Here is a 26707-nt window from a genome sequence, read left to right as displayed (position 1 = left end):
ACCCTTTGAATTGAATACATGTATAGCCAAATACAAAAGTGATTATTGAGTGATGGCTTAGCACATATTTGACGGAATGTCTTTTGCATTTATACTTATAAATATTTATAAATATTTATAAATACTTATTAAGCGATGGGCAATCGCCGAATTTTCCGATGCCTCGCCCGTCGCTTTTGCATTTATACTTATCACGGCTATAGAGCTCTATAGTGATTGCAGACGACATTTAGAATGTTCTAAATGCCACAAAATACATTTTTAGAACATCCATTGCTGTCAGTAATTATTGCTTTGAAATAATTCATCACCGAAAGTTAATAATCGAGAAAGATAAATTAATTAGCAAAATAATAGATCCAGTTGGTTGGGACCGGGGTTGGGAATGATTGATTGATGCATTGTTCACGTCAGTGTCACGTGTCAAGCGATATCGCTGGGATGTTGAGATTTTCAGATTATCAGATCAATAAGTTAACATATACCCCTTTCTATTTATAGTACAAAAACTATATTAATGAGCAACTTTGTATTTTTGATATATTTTTGAAAATGTCACATAGCCCGGTACCAATCATTTTGATACACCCTGTATTATGTATTATCTAGTTAAAAGACCAATTATTACAAATCTAATTTGGTTTGGGTAAAAACATGTTATTGAATATTAAATACTGATTGAATTAGGTTAAAATAATTTTCAGTTCCAAACAACAAGCTTGGTATATACTTTTGTGTGTGCTCATGACGTACAAAAGTTCAATTTTGAACGGTAAGGGAATTAAGTTCCCGTATAAATGGCACGTTTTCACTGGAGCGAGTAGTGTAGCATACCTCTGGAAGAGTATAGTAAGTGCATATATTTTAGATCTAGATCTGATCTAGATCTGCTCTAGATGTCACTGACTACATTCTTGACAATATGGACCATGGTGAGCTGACTGGTGCCATATTTTTTAGATTTGAAAAAGGCATTCGATACCGTCAACTATAATGTTCTCTTGTCCAAGTTAGAGCATTTGGGCATAAAGGGTGGAGCGCTGAACTGGTTTTCAAACTACTTGAGCTCATGTTGTTTAGCTCTCACCACAAATTAAAAGATGCTCAACTCAATATTTCCCTCAATCAAGTCATGTTGGAGCAGGTCCAAGTTTTCAAATATCTTGGTCTATTTTTCGATCCTCACCTAAAATGGAAACCTCACATTGACAAAACTGCTTCCAAAATTTCTCAAAGACCACTTGACTATGTGCCATGTGCACAGCCACGTGTGCATCACGATTTGATGGAAGTAATGCAGGTAAGTCCGGGAGGTAAGTATTATCAATTTCGTTATCAATGTAACTTAACTATTAATTCATAGCTTCTGTCAAAAACCTTGTAACTCCCAACTTTTTTGGAAAATTACTTTTTGTATTCATGTTTTTTTTGTTTTTGTTTTTTTAGTTACGAGGTTTTGACAGAACAGCAACAAATGATTGCATTCACTATGAAGACTTTTATAGCTTCAAAAATAGTTACAATATATGCTAATATGCCAAAGATCCTAATGTTTACAACAGTGAAATTATTAAAGGTATTCATAACATTTTACCAGTGATAATGAAAACTAAATGTTATTGCTGCTTTATATCTTTGCACTGGATAAAGATGGTTCTAACCTAGGGTCTTACATTTAAAGAATTCAGTAATCATTGGCTGGTTCTCCGGACGTTGAATTTTCTTTGTTTTACTCCATTTGGCCTTCTTTGTTTTGCTCAATTTGGCCTCCCGTCCTTCAGGCTTGTCTAGATTTGTATTTGTACCACCATTATTTTCAATGCTTTCATCAATGACTGCGGCCACATCTTCATTCACATTGGAGGAAGCTTCACCTGCACTATGACCCATTTCTTCAAGAACGGGATCGTCACCGTGATTCTTCTCTCGTTTACTGCTATCCCTTGATTTGTATGCAAAATCCTTCGCTGATGATAACATACCATTCTCAGATGCTGTATTTTCGGATTCTGTTAGCTTGTGCTTCCGTTTGTTCGACTTTCCCTCTGGCAGTAGGGCTTCTTCCTCCATCTGAACAAGCTGTTTTACTTTCTCTTCAGGCCAATCCTCTGACATCTCCTCACTGAATGATTCAGTGTCACCTTCCATTGCAGTGTCATCAGGAACCCTTGGATGTGTGCCAGAGTCATTACATTCATTTTTCTTGATGTTAAACCTCTCTTTTCCTTTGCTACCCATCACATCTCCAACCTTGTTAACTGGATCATGATCTTGCTTATCTGTGATAGAGATTAATGGCTGCATACTCTTCTCTTCTCTAGAACTTCTCAATGGCCACCTTTTAGATGTAGATGGATGGCTGGGATCAGTAGCATTCTGTAGATGTGGTCTTGATTTTAAGCCAGTGTAATCTGATGTAGAAGGTTGAAGAGTGGAACTACCATGTGTTGCATATCTTTGTCTTGAAGGTGTACCATCAGCTGACTGCACTTGAATCCCAACAAGTCTTTCCTGCAGTACCGTATACCGGCTTGCAGGTGGTTTGCTGACAGCAAACCTCAAATTTTCCTCAGTTCCAACAATGATGACCTTTTTCTTGCCTCTTGTCACAGCTGTGTATACATGTTGACGTGTTTGATTAAATACTTTATCCAGCCAGTAGATGACCACATCTGTTTCTGAGCCCTAAAAAGCACAAATCAAAATTTAAAATAGCCATCAGCGAAGCACTGTACAATTTAATGAATTGGGAGCAATTTTCACAGTACTGTATTCAGGCCTAAAAGAAGATAAGCTAAATTGCCCACAAAATCTCTTCCCCCATTATTTCACACCTACCGTATTGTTTCTAATAAGTGCCCATGGGCCGTGAGATTTCATGAAGGGTGGGCGTTTATGATCACTGATGCATGACATGCTTCGTGACTTTGCCGGAGAAAGGTCAAATCTCAGGTCATTGCAAGTCTTGTTGTTGGTTGACAATGGCGATCGTAATTTGTTCACTTTTAATGGGAATTTCAACATATTAATTCTATCTTCAAATGAATCTTGGAAGATAAATCCGTCCATGCTACACAAAAAAGATTAGCCTAGCCTACAAATTACAAAACACGTTTCGGCCTACACAAACTTTACACCGCGCTGCAATCACTGAACATGCTGAAACCTTCTCGGGTCCTTTAGGCCTATTCCTTCAGTTGTCCACACGAAAACAGATTTTCACTGAGCCATGATTTCTGATTTATTAATAATCTATACCTTAATTTATACCGGTACCTCTTTTAACAATGTTTAAAATATTTTTTACTCTGAACGAAAGTTGTACGTCGTATTCGTCAGCTCAGCTCCAAACACACAACTGATGAAATGGTAAACAAAACAGAACACACGTTGCGATCACGTGACCGTGTCAATTTCCGTTTTCTCTCCTGTAAGCGCAGTCTGTCGGAACGATGTCAGTTTACATTGGCGTTATCCGGATAATTTCTCCGCCATTATCCTACCAAAAGTAGGATAAATTCCCGGAAAACTCTCGCCGCTATTATCCGGAGAATAACGGAGAAGGTCAGTTTCTATTGGGCACAGTTAATCTCTTAGCCGGTTTTTATCCGGATAATGGCCCCAATAGAAACACGCTATTAGTGTATAGTGGCTATCAGGGTTTTGTTGATAAAAACAGCCACAAAAGGTGGACTTCAATTACATCCCAACATGGTTGATGAATGATCTGACTAAGAATGATAATAAAAGTATCATTTTGAGATCCAGCCAAGTATTTCTACCTCGATGTTCCACTTCAAATAATGGTGTCTCTCATGTTCTATGAGATGATGGATACAAGGCTTGGTCTCAAAATGACATGTTTATTCTCTAATGAGTACACCTACCTGATATGTGTGTATTGTTCTTGCCCATGCATGTCTAATGTTGGACTGGTTTTTCAGCTCACTCATGAGAACATTAAATGACTCGTCCAAATCAGTCAATGTAACGACTTCCCTCCTCTTCCCATTTGGCTCGATGATCTCACGTACCTGCAAAAATGAAAATCAAAAACAATTTTGATATCCAGCTGAAATACAAATGTAACTTAAAGCCATATTATAACATTTCTTTAAAAATAGATTAGTATTCATTTTCAATAAAATATTAGCATTTACTGTCAGATATGTCCCCTTTTAATTTTGAGCCGAACAAGTGAGGTAAAGCAAAGAAAATAGGAATGACAACTAGCGCCAATGCATGTTACTCCGGCGGTTGTAATATGGTACGACCCTCTGGCGTGTGTGTGTTTGTCCCGCACGCCGTGTACGTAGTACTGTGTTGACATCGCATACGCGTTCGACTAATATTTCTATCGTAATAATAAAACGCTGATTCAGGCGGTTTATTCAAAATCTCGGATTTTGACTAAACTACAGCACCTAAAGTCTTGATTTTTGCAGAGAATCTTTGTTTACTAAAGTACATTACAATCGTGTAAAAACCTGAATTTAAAATTTGTTTGAGGGCGTTCTCCTCAGCAAATGTTATAATATGGCTTATGTCTCATATGAACAGTTCAAATCCTATTGCTACCATTATTATGTTTTGATGAATCCAAGTGTGTGAAAATATTGGAGCCAAAACATAATAATGATACAATACTTTACGCCCAATATTTATTTGTCTCGATATGAGTTTTAAAATATTGGACTCGGCTACATCATCTCATCCAATATTTAAAAACTCATAGCTCGACCAATAAATATGGGCTCAATCGATCCAATTTTATATCAAACTTGGATCATAGCTGCACTTGTGAAATTTGCATCTATTTGTGGTGCTCAAAGGTCATTTGCAGTCAACTTGTAAATATAAAATCTGGTCTCACATGAAAGTTCAAATCTAATTACAATCATTATTATTATGTTTTGATGAATCCAAGTGTGTGAAAATATTGGATCCAGAACATAATGATAAAATTGGACTCTTTACGCCCAATATTTATTGGTCTCGCTATGAGTTTTAAAATATTGGACACGGCTACGTCTTGTCCAATATTTTTAAAACTCATTTTTAAAAGCTCTACCAATAAATATGGGCTCAATCGATCCAATTTTATATCAAACTTGAGTCAAAGCTGCATTATTAACTTTCATGTAACCGTGGTGTTCAAGGTGACATACTGAGGTCATTTGAGGTCAACTTGTAAAATTGTCTGAAATGAAAAAGTGTTTCACATGAATACTTACTATCCATATCTTCGAATGACCTATCTATTTTTAGAATCTTAATGTCACTGTTTATCCATTTTAACACCATGCAAAGAAAGATTTTACCTCTTTGATGAAGAATATTTCTCCATTGCATATTCGTCTCATATATGGAGGTGGTAACTTCCTTTCCTCTTCCACTCCTCCCTGCTCATCTTCATTAGCCTGTGCTTTCCTTCTTCTCTCCCTTTCTTGCCTGTTCCAATCTACTTCACATGTCTCTTTCTTGTCGAGGTCAGTGATGTTGGCATTACGCTTAGGACAGATCTTGTCACCTTGTAGGAACAGATATGACTTCTGGTCAGGTGTTTTGTGTTCATGACCAGTATAGAGTGGACAACACCAATCATTCAAAGCCTTGAAATTATTCCTATATGAAAACAAAAAAACAGCCCGACAAATTACTGTTTAGTAAACCAGAAACTCATGAATACAATCAATTAATTTCACCATTAAACAAAATCTACATATGATTTTATTGGATGGAATCACCAATGTTGCAATCAAATCCTTTTACGCTGGATGTACAGCAACCTTGAATGTGGCTACTATCGCCACTCTGCATACAATTTTAACTTTCAGACTTTGGTTCAAGACAAACGAAATTCTTAATCCAATCCATAATAGGCTTCTTGTAATATCCAAGTAACATTTTCAAATATTACTACACTTTGTTTCACCTAGTTTGGTAATGATATATACTTTTAAATGCTGTAAGTGTGCCAAGAAATCACTCTTGTATGCTTACAAAAAACATTGTACTTATAAGTATGTATATGATTGCGATTCCATTTATTGAAACCAACAAATTAGCACCAATGCAGGGGGGGCTTGAGCCCCGGGTCTCCAAACAGAGGGGAAAAAGAGAAAGAGAAAAAGAGAAGGAAAAAGCGAGAAAAGAAAGAAACAGGAGAGAAAGAAAAGAAAGAAAGGTAAAAAAAGAAAATGCTGGTAAAGAAGCAAAAGGGGGTACAAGGGGTACTCACATAATTATGAGGCATGCAAGGGTGTGAGGTTCAAATAGATAGTTTTTTCACAACTTGAGAAATTCATTTCACAACTTGAGAACTTCTTAATCTATGTTTAAAAGCAAAAATAATGTAAAAATAGTGTGAAAATAGTGCCACAAAAAGGCTTCAGTTGGGCTTCATTTGTAAATTTCCCCAAGATAATATTCAAACTATATAGTATACAATGAGTGTCTTACTTTGTGAAGGTAACAAACTGAGATGTTACATCATCACTGGCATCACCTTCGCTTAGTTCCTGCAAAATTTCCTTTTTTCTTGTATATGCAGCTAAAAAAAAACACACAAGGAAAATGTGATTATAAACCTAAGCAAAGGATTAACATAATTGAATGCTTTAAAAGATGTATGTGTAGTATTTTAATACTCCTGCCAATTTTGAGTTGCAATTTTCCAGTGCTGTAGCATGAAGCAGAGAATGGTTTAATGTTTAGTCCTATCCAAAGTCAAGGGAAATGAGTCTTCAGAGTATCTTCTCATTTGCTCACTTTCTAAAATCTATTTCAATAAATAAGTTCTGTAATGTGTAACACCAATGTATAACTTTAACAACCTTTCAACCAACAACCAGGTAATATTACATTATATTAATGTACTTATATGGTAAATGTTTCAGATTATTGAGTTTTACAGGTAAAAATGAGTACCTTCAGTTGGTAGATGAATAAGACGAAATTCCTCAGCAGCATTCAAGTCTGGCATCTCCCCATTGGAAATCTTTATGGCACAGTTGACGATATGCTCTGATTCTGTCCTGTGATTGGTCTTCAGCTCTACACAAATATCCTTCTTCTCTTTGAAATACTCAAACAAATCTTGTAGAATATTTCCAGAATCGATAGATGGAAGCTGCCGATAATCCCCCATCAGAATGAGTTTCTTCAGGTTGCTTGCATCTAACAAGAGCTTGAGTGTTTTAGACAGAAGATCAACAGACACCATGGAACATTCATCAACAACAAGGATGTCAGTATCTTTGTATTCCCACTTGGTAGGGTCTTCAGCCTTTGCGTAGGAGTATCTGATCTGATCAAGGGTTTTGGCTTTTACATTTCTACCACACTTTTTTCTCAGATTGGAGGCAGCCTTTCCTGTTGGAGCAGCCATTACAATTGAAGCTCCACAAAACTCTTTCATTACTTCACACACTACATGTGTTTTGCCGCACCCACCTCTGCCTAAGATGACAGAGAACGGTTGCTCACGGACACTTTTAGCTGCTGCCAACTGATCAACATCATCCTTGAAGTTCTTCTGGTCTTTCTTTGATCGTCTGTTCAACAATTCCTGCTGCCAGTTACTTGGGTTGTCTGCTGAAGCAGTATCATTACTGGTGCCATTCTCTGTCTGTGTGTCTTCTACATGTATTTCAGATTCACTGTCTTCTCCTCCCTTCAATTTTCGCTCATAAAGACAATCCACACAATGACGACATTGGTCAAAATTCTGCTCCTTCCTCATAAGTGATTTGATATATCTAGCAATATTAATCTCTGCCCAATAATATTTAGACAGAAATATTCTTTCGTCTTTCCTCCGACATGTCCGATATCTGCTGTTCACAGCTTCGTCTGTCTTAATTACTTCCATTTCCTCTCTTAGGAAACGTAGCACCAACTTCCACCGTAATGAAGGGACTGAGTCAATGACCTTCTTCTTTTTGCCTTTTGGAACATAATGTTGCAAACTGAATTGTGTTGACAACCAGCAGTAGGTATGACCATACTTATTGCACATCTCCTTTAGAGCGTAATAGATATATAATGCATCCCTGACTTTCCTATCCATTTGAGGTAAAAGTCCTGCTTTCTCAAATGTAGCATGGTCTACATCTGGTAGATATAGCTTGGTTTCCTGTAGAATTTGCTGGGAAAATTAAAAATAATAAAATGTGTCTTGCTAATTTTAGGAAATAACAAAGGAAAATAAAAAACAATTTCAAATTTACTTTATTTTCCACCTAAACTAAATACATAGAACAAAATTGTGAACACATTTTTTTTAACACCAGGTACAGATTGCATTTACAGATTTCAAAATCAATAGATTGACTGTCAAAAGAGCCTTTAAAATAGCTTAAAACCATAACTAGCAGACAATTAGCATGATTTTAATATTTACAAAATGTTGATAAATTTCATTTTTCCATCAATAAATACTTTAATCAATTAGTTCTTCAAAACATGGAGAAAAAAGCATCTCCATCGGCAGGAGCCCGGGGTAATAATTTTGTCTGTATATGAATGGGAGATTATCCAGAGCTATGAGCAGAACCTTTCCAACCAGATACATGTACAAAGCAGTGTATAAAACAAGGAAAAAACCAAGAAACTCACATAACTAAATCCAAACAAGTATGGTTTCTCCTTGATGATGTCTTCCAGTTTCATCAATTGATGTGTTGCAGCGCCCTCTAGTAATGATGACAGATGCTTGGGAAGTAAAGCAGGCAGAAGTTCCAGTAGCATTGGGCAATCTATGGCATTCTTCACAACACGGTAGTGGACTGCAAAAGGGAGAAAACTCCGAGAATATGATCCAGGATTTTAGAGCTAGAACCCCCTTATATATAACAGTTACAAAGAAATTTGTCAAAATATGTTGAATATGGGATGTGTCACTTTAAGCAACTATGAACTATCATACTATGGCAAAAGAATAAAAGGTATTTTCTCTTGGTATCAATTGCCAACCTCCTGCATATCACTTGGGATTGGCAAATAAAAGATTCAGCCAGGGTGGAAATCACCATTCTTGGAGAAAACTGACCAGCCAGTAAAACTGGTAAGGATACAGACAACATAGGCCTACAGCATAAATTTTCATATTTTTAACCACTCATTTATAGAAGGCTAAACTCCCGGGCTAAACTTCAGTAAGTGTTGATATGTTGCATTAATGTTACCAACTACACCACAGTGCAGTTCAAAGGGTATCAGACTCTGAATTTACTGACCTGATTTGCACAATATTTTCTTCACTTGGTTGCACACTTGATCTCTTGTAATTGGATCCTCAATCTCTTCAGCTTCATCAATTACATCTCGTAGCAAAGTAAAATTGACATTTTCTCCCCTCTTTGTCGCTTGACCTCTCAAATACTTCATGAAGATAGCCTTGGTTTCATCCTCTACACCACACTTATGGAGGAATTGATACATCACTGAGCCATCTTCTCCATTTTGATCCAATTTGTCATCAGAACGAAGTCTATAATGGAATTAAAGAAAAAATCAAATATGAATATGAAAGGAAACACAAAAATGTTTTCGAAACGTTTTCGACAGGTTATATTTAGGGTTTTGGTTTAGATAAAAACTTTTTAATAACATTAAATTTCGGGTTATCGTTTTGCATGAAAAAAAAAAAAAGTTATCAACAAATGTTTTTTGTGTCAGTTCCTGCAGAACTGACACCTTTAGTACAGGTTTGACGATCACGTGACAATTCGAATCATCATATCGAAATATCACGTGCTCTGTAAAAATATCAATATCGATACTATTCGTCAATTCAGCCCCAAACCAAATCGCCCACATGCCAATTCGAACCCTGTATATTGATGTACAAAAAAGGTTGGCCAAATTTAACTATTTCGTGATTTTCTCCATAACCGTTGTTTTTACACCAAATCTGTATATTTAGATGAATTGATGTCTTGCATTCGGTCACAAACCAATTCGTTGTACTTTGTTCAATAACCCTCTATCTTTTAAACCAAATATCCTAAAGAGTCGTGTGATATGTCTAACTTTTCCTCTGGTCATAAAGAACAAAACAAGTCAGCGTTCGCGTATCTGTACGTAGCCGCAGTTTGTGGCCCTCACAACACGGGCTTCCGGTGAGCTGCCGGTCCTAGGAAATGGAATATTACTGATAAATATATAAAGATGGCAAAATCAGTAAACCAGTTTAAGTTACAAATAAAGAAAAGTCCAATAAAAAATTACATCTAATATTTAGGCATTATTTAATGACCTCACCCCCCATCTCCACTCCAACTATCAATTTCTTGTGTGAACTGTGGAATGTCTATATGAAATGTTATAAATATTTATATTGGTTCTTTCTTTGCATGTTCTTCTCCTCTTTCTTTTTTCTTTTTATTTGTTAACTTTGTGTAATTGTATGTTGTAACTTAAGGGATGGGTTTATATGTGTGTAAATGGAGGAGAAATGGGAGGATTTTGGCATGTTTGCTGTGATTGTTTGCCTAGCAATATTGATCACAAGTACACAATTGATGGTGCATATCAAGGACCAAACTCTATAGTTTTATATTTGAGCACGATCACTTCTGTAAGGTCATGGGAAATTATGTAAATCGGCTTTTATATTAATTTTGATGTTGCATATCGGCTCACGCACTTTTTTTTTGGACCCAGTATTTCACAAAGTCCCTGTACTCTGATGACCCTATGACTTTTTGCTGGTATGTTGAGCACTTTAAACAATTAATTATAGTACTTACCTCCTACTTTAGGAACATGCATATGCCTTTTATCGTATGTCGACCATGTCAACAACCCAGTGTAGTTTTACATGGTTGGAAAAGTCTATTTCCTTTCGCTATTTTGCCAATCATAATTCATAAATTGTCCAACTTTTTTGACAAAAAAAAGAGTTTTGCAACTATTCCGCCAGCAAGGAAACACAAATTTATGTGTATCCAGTGCGTCCTTTACGTTTAAATAGTTCAGTTTATTGTCAAGTTGTGCCTCTATACGCCATATTTACGGAATTGATGATACGAGCTGATACGGAATTTTTGAACCCAAATTTCTTGAAATATACATTACCTTTTTAACTTCTCGCCACGAAATTGGATTCATAAGAAGGTCAAATACAAGCCTTCCATTATGGCTGGTATCATCATCTCGATTGGTGTCTTGTGTTAGTATTATTCCATATTTTGCTGGTAGAAGTTCAATGAAACCCTCCATAATTCACGACTGCTGTCACTTGTGTTATAAACTCGATGTGTTTACTATATTGTCGCTCGGGTCCGCGACTAATCGCATGGACCGGTCAATCATTAGCTATTCTATACACTTTTCAATAGCCTTATTGTGATGTGTGGGAGTTTTAAAAGCCGAGCCATGAACAAAATATAATGCGAGCACCCGGGGGCATCAACTTTAGAGGTGACGGTATGTGCCTGTCAATATATGCCCCTCTTTTGAAGCCGACTATACCCGATGACCAGGCACCTTCAGTTTTCAAAATATTATACCCAATGACCCCTTTTTCATTTTGATTGTACATAATGACCCTTTTTTTTTTTTTTTAAAAAACCCAACGTTTTGTATTGATATGCGCCTACTTCGCGACGCTTGTAGGCACATACCCATCAATTCTACAATTGAGTGCCCTGGGGCGAGCGCATACTGCGGGCCAATGAACAATGAGATAGTGGCTTTTCTGATATAGCTTTGAGGAACTGTTGAAGTATAAATCAGCCAACGAGTAGGTGTGTCCAAATTGCACATCTTGAATTGAGGCCAAGACATGCTGTTATTTCAATTGTTATACCGTTCCGGTTGGTTGATTACCTACCATTGCCTACGAGATGCAGTTCTAAGGTGACAGAGGGACAGGTCTGCAATTCGATTCCACAACCATTCATACCTTTCATCTGTTTTATTGTATTATCGTGCGAATTGCTCCGTGGTACCTTACGGGTACCTGAATTTTATTTGAATGAAGGTGACTCTGTCATGCTCGACGTCATATTGCATAATTTCTATACAGTATATGCAATAAACCAACCAGAACAGTATAACAATTGAAATAATAGGCAGTTCTAAGATAGGTTAAGAAGAATATAACGTCACAATTCTGTATTATTATTCAAGGTTGTAACGTGTGTCTATGCTGTCATGTAGGCCTACCTGGCAACAGACACGCCCCCGGTACAAACAGATGAAATTTGTAGAAAAGCGTGATTATGACAAAAAACATTAAAAAATGATACTTTGAGGTATTGTTTTTTAATTTTTGTATGGCAGATCATACATACACATGTGCTGAGGTCAAAAAGGTAAAAATTTTGTTTTTGACCCCTGACTCACCTGTCATTCCAAACAACCCCTTAAGGCAGTGTAAGGGGGTGCTCGCTTCAGGCCTTTGGGCCTTTTGAGCATCTCCTCATTCAATTGTTGTGTCTTTTATGTTGATTTGAATGAAAATAAAATGATGATGATGATGTACATCATTTCCTACAAAGTCGTGAGAAATGTCAAACTTTTCCCTTGGGTCATAAGGAACAAAAAAAAAAAAGTCAGTGGTCGCATATCTGTAGGATCATTGGTTAATAATATATAGTCACTTTTTTGTAAAAACCTCTTTTTTTTACTTCTGGATATCGTTTGGAGTCAAATGATTTTTCATTTTAAAGCTTATGATATACCGTAAACGTTCGCCTAATGGCGCTTTTGGATTCTTAGAAATGTGAGAGCGCCATCCTTGTAAAATCTCAACAGCATTAAGGATACGTGTATGTTAAATTGAGCAACCTGGACATAATGCCTCAGAAAAAAATATCGCGACATGACCCAATACTTTAGGTCACTAGGTTAGTTGCTAGAGCAGTTTTAATTGTAAATCGATTCATACGTTATACCTAACTCATTTTGGTAAATCTTTTTATAACATTGTAATTTCTTCATATTTTGTTAAATATTCTTCAGTTCAAAATTACACCCTTCTATTGTCTGACCCGTTAGCTCAGTCGGTAGTGGGTGCGCCTTGAATGGTGAATGGTACTTGTTCGAATCTTGATTTCTGCCCCCACTTTTATGTGAAGATGGGTCAAGAAATGTTTTTGGATTTTGTCCCCATTTTACGAACGAATATTGTGAATTTTTTTAAATTTAATTTTAATTTTCTTATTTTTTTTAGATAAATAGGCACTGCGAACAAACGGCAACAAAAACCGCTGACAAAATTTGCTCCACCTGCTACATATCAATGCGTGATATATTCCACTACATTTAACAGTTAAATGACCTTTGAAAAATAAAACGGCCTCAATGTTTCAAATTGTGTAACTACATTACTTTATTCATTTATGCATTATAAATGATCAGCTATTTTTTCTTTTCTTAAAAGACCAGACCATTGATCATATAACTATCAGACCACGAAGTAGTTACGTAACTCCGTATGGTATCGGAACCAAGCACTGTTTGTATGGCGATCATTACGATCACGCTATTTTGGTATGCCTTTTTTGTGTACTGATTGTTTCGATCGTGGTTCATTACTTAAGCGCGTGTTCCCGTTGACATAGTAACATTACGTAACATTACGATACCGGGCTTCGATACTGAATAGTTGTTGAGTGCACATAATATGGAAAGCCATTGGGGTATTGTGTGCCTTCCAAAGCGCCTTATAACGTGTTCTCATTGTGTTGTGGAATCCTAGCCAGTATTCAATGATAGCTATAGAGTCCATTCAATCAAATGTTGTCATCAACCTACTTGACCGTAGTGCATTTTGTTATGTGTGTGAGGTAGATGCAATCATGCTTTTGTTGAATGTATTTAGGTAGTCCGCCATATTTACGGGATGATACGTCATATGCACAGCCTCTATTCAGTTGGTCTTTGTATGATTTTGTTCGTTCACTCCCCGGGTTCACTCATTCAAATTTTATTTATATCATTTGAAGACTGAGCCTATCATGATACATCCTACGTGGAACAGTTTCAAACAAATATAGCTAGGGATTATTGGAGCATAGGTTATCTTTTGAATCCTCTTAGAGGGCTATCATTTTTTTCGGAAGGGGGGTCCCAAATTTACAAAAAGTCTGCGTCAATAAAATTTCGCACCCCCTATTTCGGCAACAAACATTTTATGATCCCAAACCCAAAAATTGTATTGAAATCAGTCTTTTGAATAAAATAACACACTTTCTGTGGTCATCGTGTGACTCCCTACATTTTGGTCATAAAACATTTTATGACCCCCTATTATTCTTTCCAAGACTTTATGACCCCCGTATATTTGGGACCCCCCCCCCTTCGAATAAAATGATATACCTCTTATGACCACTGATGCATATAGGCAAGGACACTCGCGCGAGTTGCAGTCATGAAGCAATTCGTCTCACCAGAGAAGATGATAAAAGAGGAGGTCGCTCGCTGCCCACATCAAATAAATAATGTGTGCATCCGCCTATTGATGGAAACAATCATCTAATCCGATTGATCAACTAATACGATAAGTGGCTTTGCGAGTCACGACTGTCTAGCTCTAAACAGCGCATGCCCGGATATCAATTTGTTACGTCAGTTGACCGCGAAATATAATTTCTGTATTGTTTGGCATGACCGACTGCTAAGGTTGACCTGAGATCCCTGTGAAGAAGACCCTCATTTTGGATCCAAATAGCATTTTTGGACACGTTTGGACACAAAACGGGAGTATATGGAGAAACTGACACGAGTTTGAATAACTGATTGCACTAGTTTTAAGTTTCCGTAAACTGCCGCAAATATTCAAATGCTTATCATTTAAATTTCTTTTCCTTTGACCTTATATTAATTTTACTGGAAAATTAATTATGCTTGACTTTCCATAACTTAACAAAACTTTTGATTTTTTTAATGGGAGTTGCGTTATATATGATGCTTTTTCACTTGTTTAAAAATCATGGTCACCCTGGTTAGTATTATTTGTTTTAAAGAAAAAAAAGCATGATTTGACTGCGAAATTGGGAATTTAACGATGTACTTCCGTGTGTGGAATATTTTCTCCACTAAGAGAACTACCGAATCAGTCGAGCGTGTGTCGGATGAACAGATTACCACAAAGGAAGCTTCAAGTGGTATTTTAAGTACCCATAACAAAGAAAAGTGAATGGAGGTTAACTGTGGGTAATCGGATTATATGTTCGAGCGATCTCCTCTTTTCTCATCTTCTCTGGTCTCACACACACAACAAATGCCTATACAATCAAATAGGTTCATTACAACATTTGATTGAATGGATTGAGTTACTCTAAAATGAAACGATAAAAACAAAGAATCATGAAAAAGGAAACATACAATTATAAAATTATATAAACAATGTTAAAGATAAAATCAAGAAAATAGAGAATAAAATTTGCTCAAATCAGAAAAACATTGACAGACATCATAATCTGTCAGAAATTACTGCATGAGATTCGAACCATCAATCTTCTCCACAAGTTCTGTTTATCCTCGCACTATAGTCTAATGCTCTGCTCACTGGGCCACAACGTATCAGGTGAATGATTAACGCATTATCATGAACAAGTTTGTTCGATCTTGTTCATATTGTATGTGTCGATAGGTTTCACCCTTTAACTACACGCACCCTTAATGATCAGTGATAAAAGTCGGCTTTTACAGAGATGGCGCTCTCTCATTTCGATGAACTCCATAGCGCCATTAGGCGAACGTTTACGGTATTTTCTAAACACGAAATAATATTCATTAACATATTAAATAGTTTATCCCTTTTGGTCAATATCGAATTGTTTTGTGGCTGACTTAGCTTGGGGCCAAATGCATGCATTGGCATATGGCCAAATCAACTGTGGACGAATTGGTTTGGCCGAATCGTCCTGCTTTCAGGAAGTGGCGAAAAATTACGTACTTTTACAAGGCAAAAAGCAACTTTTCTAGGCATTGTTGACATGGTGCCTTCGCCCAAGAAAGTTTCCTACTATAAAGACCTAACTTTTGAGATGGTTTGTATGTTAGAAGGTGCAAAATTAACAATAAGCTTAAAATAATTTACCGCCGGGTTTAGCAAGTCATCATCAACGACTTTGACAGATGACGTCAGACACAATCTCTGTCTTGATGATATCGGCATGGACTATATAGAGCACGTAGTGTGATGGACTGGAAATTTGACGCATCGATCTGAGGGCAGGCTTTCAAACATAAGTCTTGATAGTAATACGCTGCACACCGACACCGCCTGGCTAATAATTATTTGGTGCAGAAGGGACACTAAAATGAATACACGGGATCGATACACGTGAATTGCTATGCACGATTTTGATATCAGACGAAAATCTTCTGATACCGGGTTAGAAAATGATGAATATCTCCCGTCATGATTTTTTTCTCAAGAAACCAGATTTGGTCTCATAAACTTGGAAATACGTGTTGAACAGATATGATAGTCGCTAGAATGCGCTTTGAAAATTGGCCGTGCGCTTTGAACTCAAAATTTGACCATTTTATATTGCGTTGGTCCTGTTATGGATTACAGCGTGCAGCGTGTAGTACAGCTGCACTCACTGTAGGCAGTATAAAAGTCGATGACCATTGACCTTAATGGGGTATACAAGCTTAATCACGCACAACCAAGATCGATTACCCGGCTATTGTGAGTAGCCTTAGTTATGTCCCTCGACTAATTATTAGTTTAAAAGAGCTTTAAAGGTTTGAACCAAATGGCTAATCGTGGCTGTGGATTTAACCTACCATGGCGATTCCTGCCATGAAGATATAGGGTCGAAGACACTGTGCGCTGTTTTACTTAGCCTATATCTGGTGACAGCAGCATTTTTCTACAGTCACGTGATAATGGCACCGGCGGATAATACACGGGGGAACTGACGGTGTCCACATCTCTTTTTTTTTTTTTTCAGTTTTTGTATTATATCAGTACTTGAGCTGGTGGGGGAGAGAAAGCATTAAACTACATTCAGGAAAAAATACAACTCGAAGCAAAGATGAAGGCTCCATTTCAAAATCAAAATTACAAAACAAAACAAAACAAAACAAAAAAAAACCAAAAAAACAACAACACAAAAACACAAAAAAAAACACACCAGACAATGAGCAGGTTCAAAGACCCACAGAAGGAAGATGACAAAACAGAGTCCTAGCCTGATCCAATCCGAATCCTATTTTGACCTTTACACAAATAAACCACCAGCCCCCTTCTTCATCACATACAATATTTTTTATAAAAACATCCAGTGTTAATTAAACAAAAATGTCTTTGTATTGCGCTGGTATAGGAGTTGCAAGGGCCTGATACTTTGCTGATATCGAATGATGAAATTCGCCATCTTCCTCCTGTGAAAAAAAATTGAAGAATAGAACGCTGACGTTGCGCCAAAACACGCAGGCCTATATGTAAGTGTATAATTAGGCCTATTTAATGATAAAATGAACTACCACTAAATGTTCTTGTCAGTGCTGCAGTGAAAAACCTCTCTTTAACATTACATTAAAATAATAGTTACATTGTAAATTGGAACTGACACCAATTTTTTTCAGGAATTCTTGTTAATGTTATGAAAACGTTTTGTACCTTTATATGCCCTTAATATAACCGACATTTAAACATTTTCTGGTAACCTTCTCTAACCTTTAATAAAAATTCCTTTAAAAAAGGAATGGGCGCCCAACTGTTTGGATACTTTTTTTTTCTCTTTAAAACAATCATGTAATATTAGCATAGAAAGAGGTCCATTAATTTTGTATTTTAAACAAAGAATATACGCACAACATTTTATCCCGAACATATCAGAAAACAATAATAAAATCAAATCCAAGCAAATTGTGGTTTTATTTCTAAGCTGGGCATACTTTTAAGCAAAACAGTTGCGAAGTAAATCTAGCAAGACCGAAATTAGACGCTCTTTGCAAAGTCAAGCCAAACAAGAGAAATGTGTCTGATTGGGGAAGGTGTTCTGACAATCCGAATATAAACTTAGTCCACCTCAAATGACCTGTAACAATTTGTGATTGACATTACTGAATTCACCTCGGATGACTTTGATCTGACATTCAACTTTTTCGTTCTTACACCAATCATATCCATAACAATTTAACTCTTACAACTTCCTGTCAACTCTCTAATTTAAAACTCTAAATTTCTGTCTGCTTGCCTTTTCTGTCTACAGTTTGTTACAATTATTATGATAAGCAAACATTGCTGGGTAGATAACAGGATTTAGTTATTTACTTAATCCAATCATGGAGGTAGTATAGCTACAGCCCTGGCGAAAAATGTTGCCACACCTGAGCGTTAATTGGCCAACATCCTTCCCCGCTCCCCTATTGCAATGGTGATTTGGACAAAATCGTCATCATTTCTACATTACAGTCTCCCAACATTGGAAATTGGGGGGGGGGGGTGGGGAAGGGCAAGTGTAATCTGAATGTGCATTTGCAACTATTATACAAAATAGTACGGAACTATCCCATATTTAGCTTCGATTGCGTGCTTTTAACACCAGAACGTGCTGGTGTGGCCCTGGTGTGGCAACGAATTTCCGCCAGAGTTGTAGTAGGCTTACTACCTCCATGATCCAATCATGGCAATAACGTCAATTTTGGTCTTCAGTGTTTTAAAATACAACAATGTAGAACATGTATAATTAATATGCCGTGTTGTTTGCATACAGTTTTCCGCCCAATTGTGCCACCATATTGCAACTTTGGCAATAACCGCTATATAGATTCTATGGTAATTAGCAAACAAAAGCCATCAGTAGAGTCCTCGTTAATTGATCTTATCACTATGGACCACAATAGTCTCATCCCAATGGCATAGTCCAATAACCTCAATTACATAATCATAGTGCAAAATTTGACCTCAAGTTGCAGAGTATGAGTTTGTGTACCCAAATTTTCAAAGGATGAAAGTAGGCCTACAAATGTATTAGGGCTTAAGAATTGTTCCCATGATAGATGAGCATGTTGTGGATCCTAGTGTATGGTCAAATGTCACCGTCTATCGGGTTTCTAAGGCACACGGTAAACTGATTGAACCCATACAAAGGTCAGGATTTATTTGGTGTTTTTATAAATCCTAATTTTGTATTTTAAACAAAGAATATACGCTCACCATTTTATCCTGTGCATATCAGAAAACAATAATAAAATAAAATCCAAGCAAATTGTGGTTTTATTTCTGAGCTGGGCATAATTTTAGCAAAACAATTGCGAAGTCAATCTAGCAAGAGTGAAATTAGAAGCTTTTCACAAAGAATCACAAAGTCATGCCTATATTTTGGCGCCTCCGTAGAGGGCGGCAAAAATTATAAATGATACCTTACCATACATGCTTGCCATGTGTTTCGTAAGTGTCGTTACTATTAGCATGCGCTGAGCGAGGCTACTATGCCCAATTTTTCATTTGGTACCAAAATAACTTAGATTTTGTAAGATGCAGATGATGACAAAAACGTTTTGTGTTTGCTTGGATCATATTTATATATTTGATGTGATCAAGCAAAATCAGTCTGAAGCAGTGGCGTAGATTTCTTTTTGACATGGGGGGGGGGGGCACGGGTTTAGAAAAATTTCCTTGAAGTCTAGTGAAACTAGCACCTATTGGGGACAAAATAAGGTTATTGTATAAATGCGCGCAAAGCGCGTGAAAAATTTGCTATATTGAAGCTAAACTGGTGAAATATGGTACAAAAGTGGAATAAATTCGTGCGAAGCGCGAAATATTTGGCACTTTTTAGGTTAAAATGGCCAAATATGTGGTTAATTTGGTCAGAAATCCATATACAGGCATCAACATTGGGGGGATGATTGTATGGACCACCCCCCTGGCAAAAAATTTGTGATGTTAATAATGTTTAAAATATTGTATTTTTTGAGACATTTTTCAAGGTAATTCCTACTCTCAACATTGTCAATAATATCTTTAAAGGCTGATATATCAATTTCCAATTTTATAATAGGCCTACTATAACTTACGAACTCAATATCTTCACTTAAGAATGTCCGATTTCATTGGGGAAAACGGCGTTGTGGAGCAAAATATCTCTATATTTAAGATATGTAAAAACCTCAAAAATGATAACTTGCCCAAAAGTGTCTGTTTTTGACATGACACGTCACAAATAATCTATGTCTGATTTAATGTATTTGCAGACTTTAAAAGGTCAACAGGATCAATGGTGCTGTCTTTGCCTTTATTTACATGTATTACATGTTATGTACATCTGCATTTTTGAAATTTGGGCAGCACATACCTACCAATTTTTTTAGTGGTTAAGCACCATACCATACCATTACCAATAAGTATATAAACAACATAAAACCTACAACATTTTACTCAAGTTAGACTATCTTTTGAATAAAGTGCTCAATCCCAAAAGGGAGAGCGTATAAAAAGTCAAAGAACAGACCTTCCAGAATAGGTAGTCGTTACTCTGAGTTTCATGCCTAAAAGGCAATCGTCAGACGACACGTGTCGTCTGACGATTGCCTTTTAGGCATGAAACTCAGAGTAACGACTACCTATTCTGGAAGGTCTGTTCTTTCAACATAAAACCTATATATTTATTTTTTCACATAATCTCACCTATACTTTATTGGTAGTTTTATCTTCTTGTAAGTTCCTCCATCACTGTGTTCAATCTGGACCGTCAATTCCCACCATGGATCTGTGTAAATGAATTCACCTTCAACTTTGCGAGTTGCTTCTAATCCTGGTCTTCTTTCCAAATTTCTCAAACAAACTAGGAAAAAAGAAAGTCAAAATGTTCAGGTCATTATAAAATTTCACAGAAACCCCCAATGGGGCTTCACCCAGCAAACACAACATTTTACAGAAAAGGTCTAAATGTTGGGTTATATAATAGTGGCTGAGTTAAAATCTAGACAAAGAGACTCGTATAGGCAAGATTTTTTGCGAGATGGGGAGTGAGAAATTTCCCAAATATGGACCTTTGCCCTACAAAACCTCACTTTAATACAACAAGTGGACTACATCTAAAAATGAACTTTGTGGGCTATTTTTTGAACATTTATACATGAATAGTGGTCCCTTTGTAAATTTTTCTTTTTACTTTGGGACCTGATATTTTTTCTCTGAAAAGTGCTTTTTTTTTCTTCGATGGGGGTGCATCGCACCACCCACACCTACCCCTATTTTTGTTGGATGTTGGGCTCCACCCCATACCAGGTTTGCCCACCCTGGTAAAAAAATCCAGCTATGACTACCAGCCGCTGATATTCACTGAATTTGCTAGGATGGTAGGCCTACACTTGAAGAAGATTGGAGTCCTGGGATTAGACTCATGTACATGTACAAAGCTGGGTTGAAATGAAACGGGGTCCTGCAAATATTTTGTAGAAAGCAGCCTATTTATCATGTTTATGCACACATCAAACATATTGTGAGTTTAGGCCTATTGAGAAAAGCTAATTTACAAAGAATGTCCCATAAACGGTTAAATGCCAAATTTACCTTTTTGTCGTTTTGGCCTTTCAGCAGTGACATATTTATTTCCATTCATCAAAGCTTCCATTTCTTGGGAATCAAAAGCAGCTTGTTGCTGTTCATCGTCATCATTTTCGACATCATCATTGCTTTCAGTTCTATTTCCGTTTTCATCTATTTCAATGTAGCCTCGAAATTTGGAGCTGTGAGTGTTCGAAGTCATTTTAAACTGGCAATAATTTATGGTGATGTACTTCTCGTCTTCTCTGAGCGTTGGTAGCATATGATAACATGTCGCGCGTTTTTTAAATTAAGTGACCCTTAAACCCTAACGGCTCGTATGAATAAATAAACAGTAGACGCGACCTTCGAACTCGAAACGTTAGTTTAAGGTGAGGCATCATCATTATCCTATATATCAGTTCACGGGGTATATACTTGAATTCTGTCCGGGTACCCAGGTATTTTTTTCTCTGAAAAGTGTTTTTTTTTCTTCGATGGGGGTGCATCGCACCACCCACACCTACCCCTATTTTTGTTGGATGTTGGGCCCCACCACATACCAGGTTTGCCCACCCTGGCAAAAATTCAAGCTATGACTACCAGCCGCTGATAGTCACTAAATTTGCTAGGATGGTAGGCCTACTCTTGAAGAAGATTGGAGTCCTGGGATTAGACTGATGTACATGTACAAAGCTGGGTTGAACTGAAACGGGGGTCCTGCAAATATTTTGTAGAAAGCAGCCTATTTATCATGTTTATGCACACATCAAACATATTGTGAGTTTAGGTCTATTGAGAAAAGCTAATTTACAAAGAATGTCCCATAAACGGTTAAATGCCAAATTTACCTTTTTGTCGTTTTGGCCTTTCAGCAGTGACATATTTATTTCCATTCACCAAAGCTTCCATTTCTTGGGAATCAAAAGCAGCTTGTTGCTGTTCATCATCATCATTTTGGACATCATCATTGCTTTCCGTTCCATTTCCGTTTTCATCTACTTCAAGTTCAATGTAGCCTCGAAATTCGGAGCTTTGACTGTTCGGGAGTAGTCGATGACCTTCACGTGGTCTCCCCTGTTAACTCGCTAAAAACGAGAACCAACATCGACAATGAGTCAAGGAAGAAAGCGACATATCGCTAGTCAACGCAGTGTTACCCAGGAGCAGCGCCGTGACCCTGAGCCCAGCTTCGCGTCCTTCTCAGGACGGACAGCTACTGCTGTCGAAGGTTACGGTGTAACGACGTTGCAACTGAACGTAGAAGGCCTCACCCCTGCCAAGATGAACATCATTGAGCAGCTGGCAGTCAACAACAAAGCCATTGTGATCCTTCTCCAAGAAACACACCGTGAAACCAATGAAAAGCTAACTCTACCCAACTTCTCACTGGCAGGCTACATTCCAAGCAAACACCACGGACTAGCAACCTTCATCAGCCAAGACACAGATGACTGGTCTTTTGAGGCCCAGTCATCACCCGACTCTGATACTGAATGGATCGCTGTGAAAGTGCTTGGCATCAACATCATCAATGTGTACAAACCACCTCCAGTACGCCTGACCAACGCATCTCTACCTCATTATCCAGCACCATGTGTATACGCAGGAGACTTTAACTGCCAGCACACTGACTGGGGCTACTCTCGCAAGAATAGTGACGGGACTTGCCTCGCGGAATGGGCTTCTACCAACAACCTGACCCTCTTGTTCAATCCTAAGGAACCTGACAGCTTCTTCTCAGGACGGTGGAATACTGGCACCAACCCAGACCTGGCATTTGCTGAACCCAGCCAAGGAAACCAACTCCCTGTGCGTAAAATCCTGGACAAGTTCCCAAGATCTCAGCACCGACCATCTCTGATAACCCAACCTGCTCTGGTATCTCCAACAGCTAGCAAACCAGTAAAGCGGTGGAACTTCCGGAAAGCAAAGTGGGACAAGTTCTCTGCCGAGGTCGACCAGCGTGTTACCAAACTACCACCACCAGAGAGTGATGATATTAACACCACATACTCAGCCTACTGTAACTTGCTCATAGATGCAGCCAAGTCGTCGATCCCAAGGGGGTTCCAGAAGAGCTACATCCCATGCTGGGACGATGAGTGCCAAGCTCTGTATGAAGACTTTACCTCGGCTCCATCGAAGGAAGAATCTGACTCCTGTGCTTCCACTCTCCTCACAAGACTGGATGAGAAACGCAAAGAACGCTGGATCGAGACTGTGGAATCAATCGACTTCACCTACTCAAGCAGAAGGGCCTGGCAAACCGTCAACCGCCTGACAGGCAGATCAACACCAAACGCCGGAAAGTGTCCAGTAACTGCGAACGCCATCGCCAGCGTACTTGTGAACAATGGCCGCTTCACCAACCCTGACCGTGATCACTCCAGGCGGGTTAAGAAGGAAGTGTCTGATCTTTGGAAGATGCCATCCACCTCCGATCTCTGCAGCGATTACACCATGCAGGAAGTAGAAGATGCTTTGAAACTACTCAAAGCAGGTAAGGCACCTGGACCAGACAGTATCCACCCAGAATTCCTCCATCATGCTGGCTCTGCTGCAACCAACTGGCTATGCAAGTTCCTGTCATCCTGTATGAAACGATGCAAGATACCAAAGATTTGGCGCAAGGCAATTGTCATCGCACTACCCAAACCTAATAAGCCAAAGGATGACCCTAAGAGCTACCGTCCAATCTCTCTACTCTGCATCCCCTACAAGCTACTGGAGCGCCTGATCCATAGCCGTATCAACCCGATTGTAGACCCACAGCTTCCTCACGAGCAGGCCGGTTTCCGTCAGGGCAGATCAACAGTGGACCAGGTCACCCTCCTCACCCAAGACATCGAAGACAGCTTTGAAGGGAACCAGAAGGCTGGTGCTGTATTTGTAGATCTCACAGCAGCATACGACACCGTGTGGCACAGAGGCCTGATATGCAAACTCCTCAAGCTCATACCAGACAGACGGATGGTGTCCTTCATCGTGCAGCTAATCTCGAACCGCAACTTCATTCTTAAGACCAGCGACGGCCAAGCTAGCAGACAACGCAGCCTGAGGAACGGTGTGCCACAGGGCTCCGTCCTAGCACCTCTCTTATTCAACATATACATCCATGACCTGCCTAATACCATTGCTAAGAAGTATGGATACGCAGATGACCTGGCAATCCTGAAGACGGGCAACTCTTGGGACACAATTGAGAGAGCGCTCAGCCTAGACATGGACACCCTAGATACTTACCTCTACCAATGGCGGCTCAAGCTGAGTGTTGCTAAGACTGTCTCCTCTGCATTCCATCTCAACAACAGGGAAGCCAACAGAGAACTCAATGTAACCATCAAGTCCAAGCGACTGAACTTCGAGGCTTGCCCCACGTACCTAGGAGTGAAACTGGACAGAGCCCTCACCTACCGGCAGCACTTGGTTAATCTAAGGGACAAGGTCACAGCAAGATGCGCATTGATTCGTCACCTAGCCGGCACCAGCTGGGGAGCAAGCACCAAGACCCTCAGAACATCAACCCTGGCCTTGGTATACGCACCAGCAGAATACTGTGCACCAGTATGGAGCAGGAGCCACCACACCCACCAGGTAGACACAGGTCTAAATGAAGCTATGCGCACTGTGTCAGGATGTCTGCGACCAACTCCAACTGAACAGCTTCCGGTTTTAGCAGGAATCCCTCCGCCGGACATCAGAAGGAAAGCAGCCTCCGTAGCTATAGCACTCCGGTCTGAAGAACCAGGACACCTCCTTCATGACACCCTGTCAAGAGCTAGGAACAGTGAGGGGAAAGCAGGAGATTGATATCCAGGAAGCCGTTTGCTCAACAAGCAATAGACTTGATGAAGACAACACAGCCTAACCAGACAGCCAAGGACTGGACAGCTAAGGCATGGAAAGACCAATGGCTTCAGTCTTCCTCACCACTCCAGCGTTTTGTCACAGACCCAACAGACACCATCCCAGGCTTCAATCTACCCAGGTCTGCTTGGACAAAATTAAACCGCCTGAGAAGTGGAGTTGGACGCTTCAATGCCAACCTGTTCCAATGGGGCTTAAAGGAAAGCCCAGCATGCGAGTGCGGTAGTGAGGAACAAACAGCCGACCACATCATCTCATCCTGTCATCTCCATAGACCACCGAATGGTATCCCCGGCCTGATTGAAGTCGACGAAGCCACCAGGGACTGGTTGATGCATACTGGGCTTGAAATTTAATGAAATTTATTGTTTTGGCTTTTATATCTTGTTTCTTCCTGACATACGCAAGAAGAGAAGAAGACTGTTCGAAGTCATTTTAAACTGCCAAATCTCACCTAATTTATGGTGATGTACTTCTCATCTTCTCTGAGCGTTGGTAGCATATATGATAACATTTCGCGCGTTTTTTAAATTAAGTGACCCTTAAACCCTAACGGCTCGTATGAATAAATAAACAGTAGACGCGACCTTCGAACTCGAAACGTTAGTTTAAGGTGAGGCATCATCATTATCCTATATATCACGGGGTATATACTTGAATTCTGTCCGGGTACCCAGGCTCGATCCGGAAAAAAAGTGACACATACTGCAGTTACTGTCCGTTTTCCTATACACAATACACAGTGCTCTCACCATTGACGCGTGACCTCTACAAATGATGCATGTTGGAAGAATGGACACTTGCCTAGTTAACATCACTGTGTGAAAAATAACCAGCCAATATTTTATTTATTCTCCAAAACTTCTAGCAAATATATTTCTCTAACATGACCTAACATTACAGCTAGGTCAGATGTTCAGAAATGGTCGCACTTTTGTAAAATATGAGTGAGGGCAAGGTATAGCTAGCCAACTCCCCGTGTTAATTGAATGGAGATTTGACCGAAAATATTGGTATCGGACCGCTCACTTCTGAAGGATGCCACAAAAAAACGGTAAAAGCTACATTTAAACTATTCTAAATAGGTTCTAGAAAATATAGTTTTGTAACATGTCCTAAATTTTTAGCTAATTTAGATGTTTGGAGAGGGTCGCACTTTTGTGTTTTAGGAAGGATATGTAAACGACAGATAACACCAAAAATATGAAGAAATTATTTCCAAACCGTGTTAAGTCAACAATCATTATGTTGCTCATTTTGAAGAATGCTGGTTAACAAAAAGCAGGTCTTTGTCTCATTTCGTGAACAAAGGTACATATACCATTGTTTCCTTTCGTTTCCTTTATAATCGGTTACCCAACTGAAGCT

The 26707-nt window shown here is 38.6% G+C and overlaps 1 protein-coding gene across 1 annotated transcript; it reads right to left on the bottom strand.

Moving 5' to 3' along the window:
- Positions 1-1656: 1656 nt before the first annotated feature.
- On the bottom strand, positions 1657-21692 carry LOC140152163 (DNA helicase B-like). Its single transcript, XM_072174463.1, has 9 exons — positions 21497-21692; positions 20609-20765; positions 9240-9493; positions 8620-8789; positions 6931-8149; positions 6463-6553; positions 5322-5625; positions 3888-4034; positions 1657-2685 (listed from the first exon to the last, which is right to left on the bottom strand). Exons 1-9 carry the CDS (start codon positions 21690-21692, stop codon positions 1657-1659), a joined length of 3567 nt encoding a protein of 1188 aa, XP_072030564.1.
- Between the last annotated feature and the right edge of the window lie 5015 nt (positions 21693-26707).

Source organism: Amphiura filiformis, chromosome 5, assembly GCF_039555335.1.
Source record: "Amphiura filiformis chromosome 5, Afil_fr2py, whole genome shotgun sequence".
NCBI lineage: Eukaryota > Metazoa > Echinodermata > Ophiuroidea > Amphilepidida > Amphiuridae > Amphiura > Amphiura filiformis.
The sequence above is the reverse complement of the archived record's forward strand: the minus strand, read 5'-3'. Positions and strand labels throughout refer to the sequence as shown.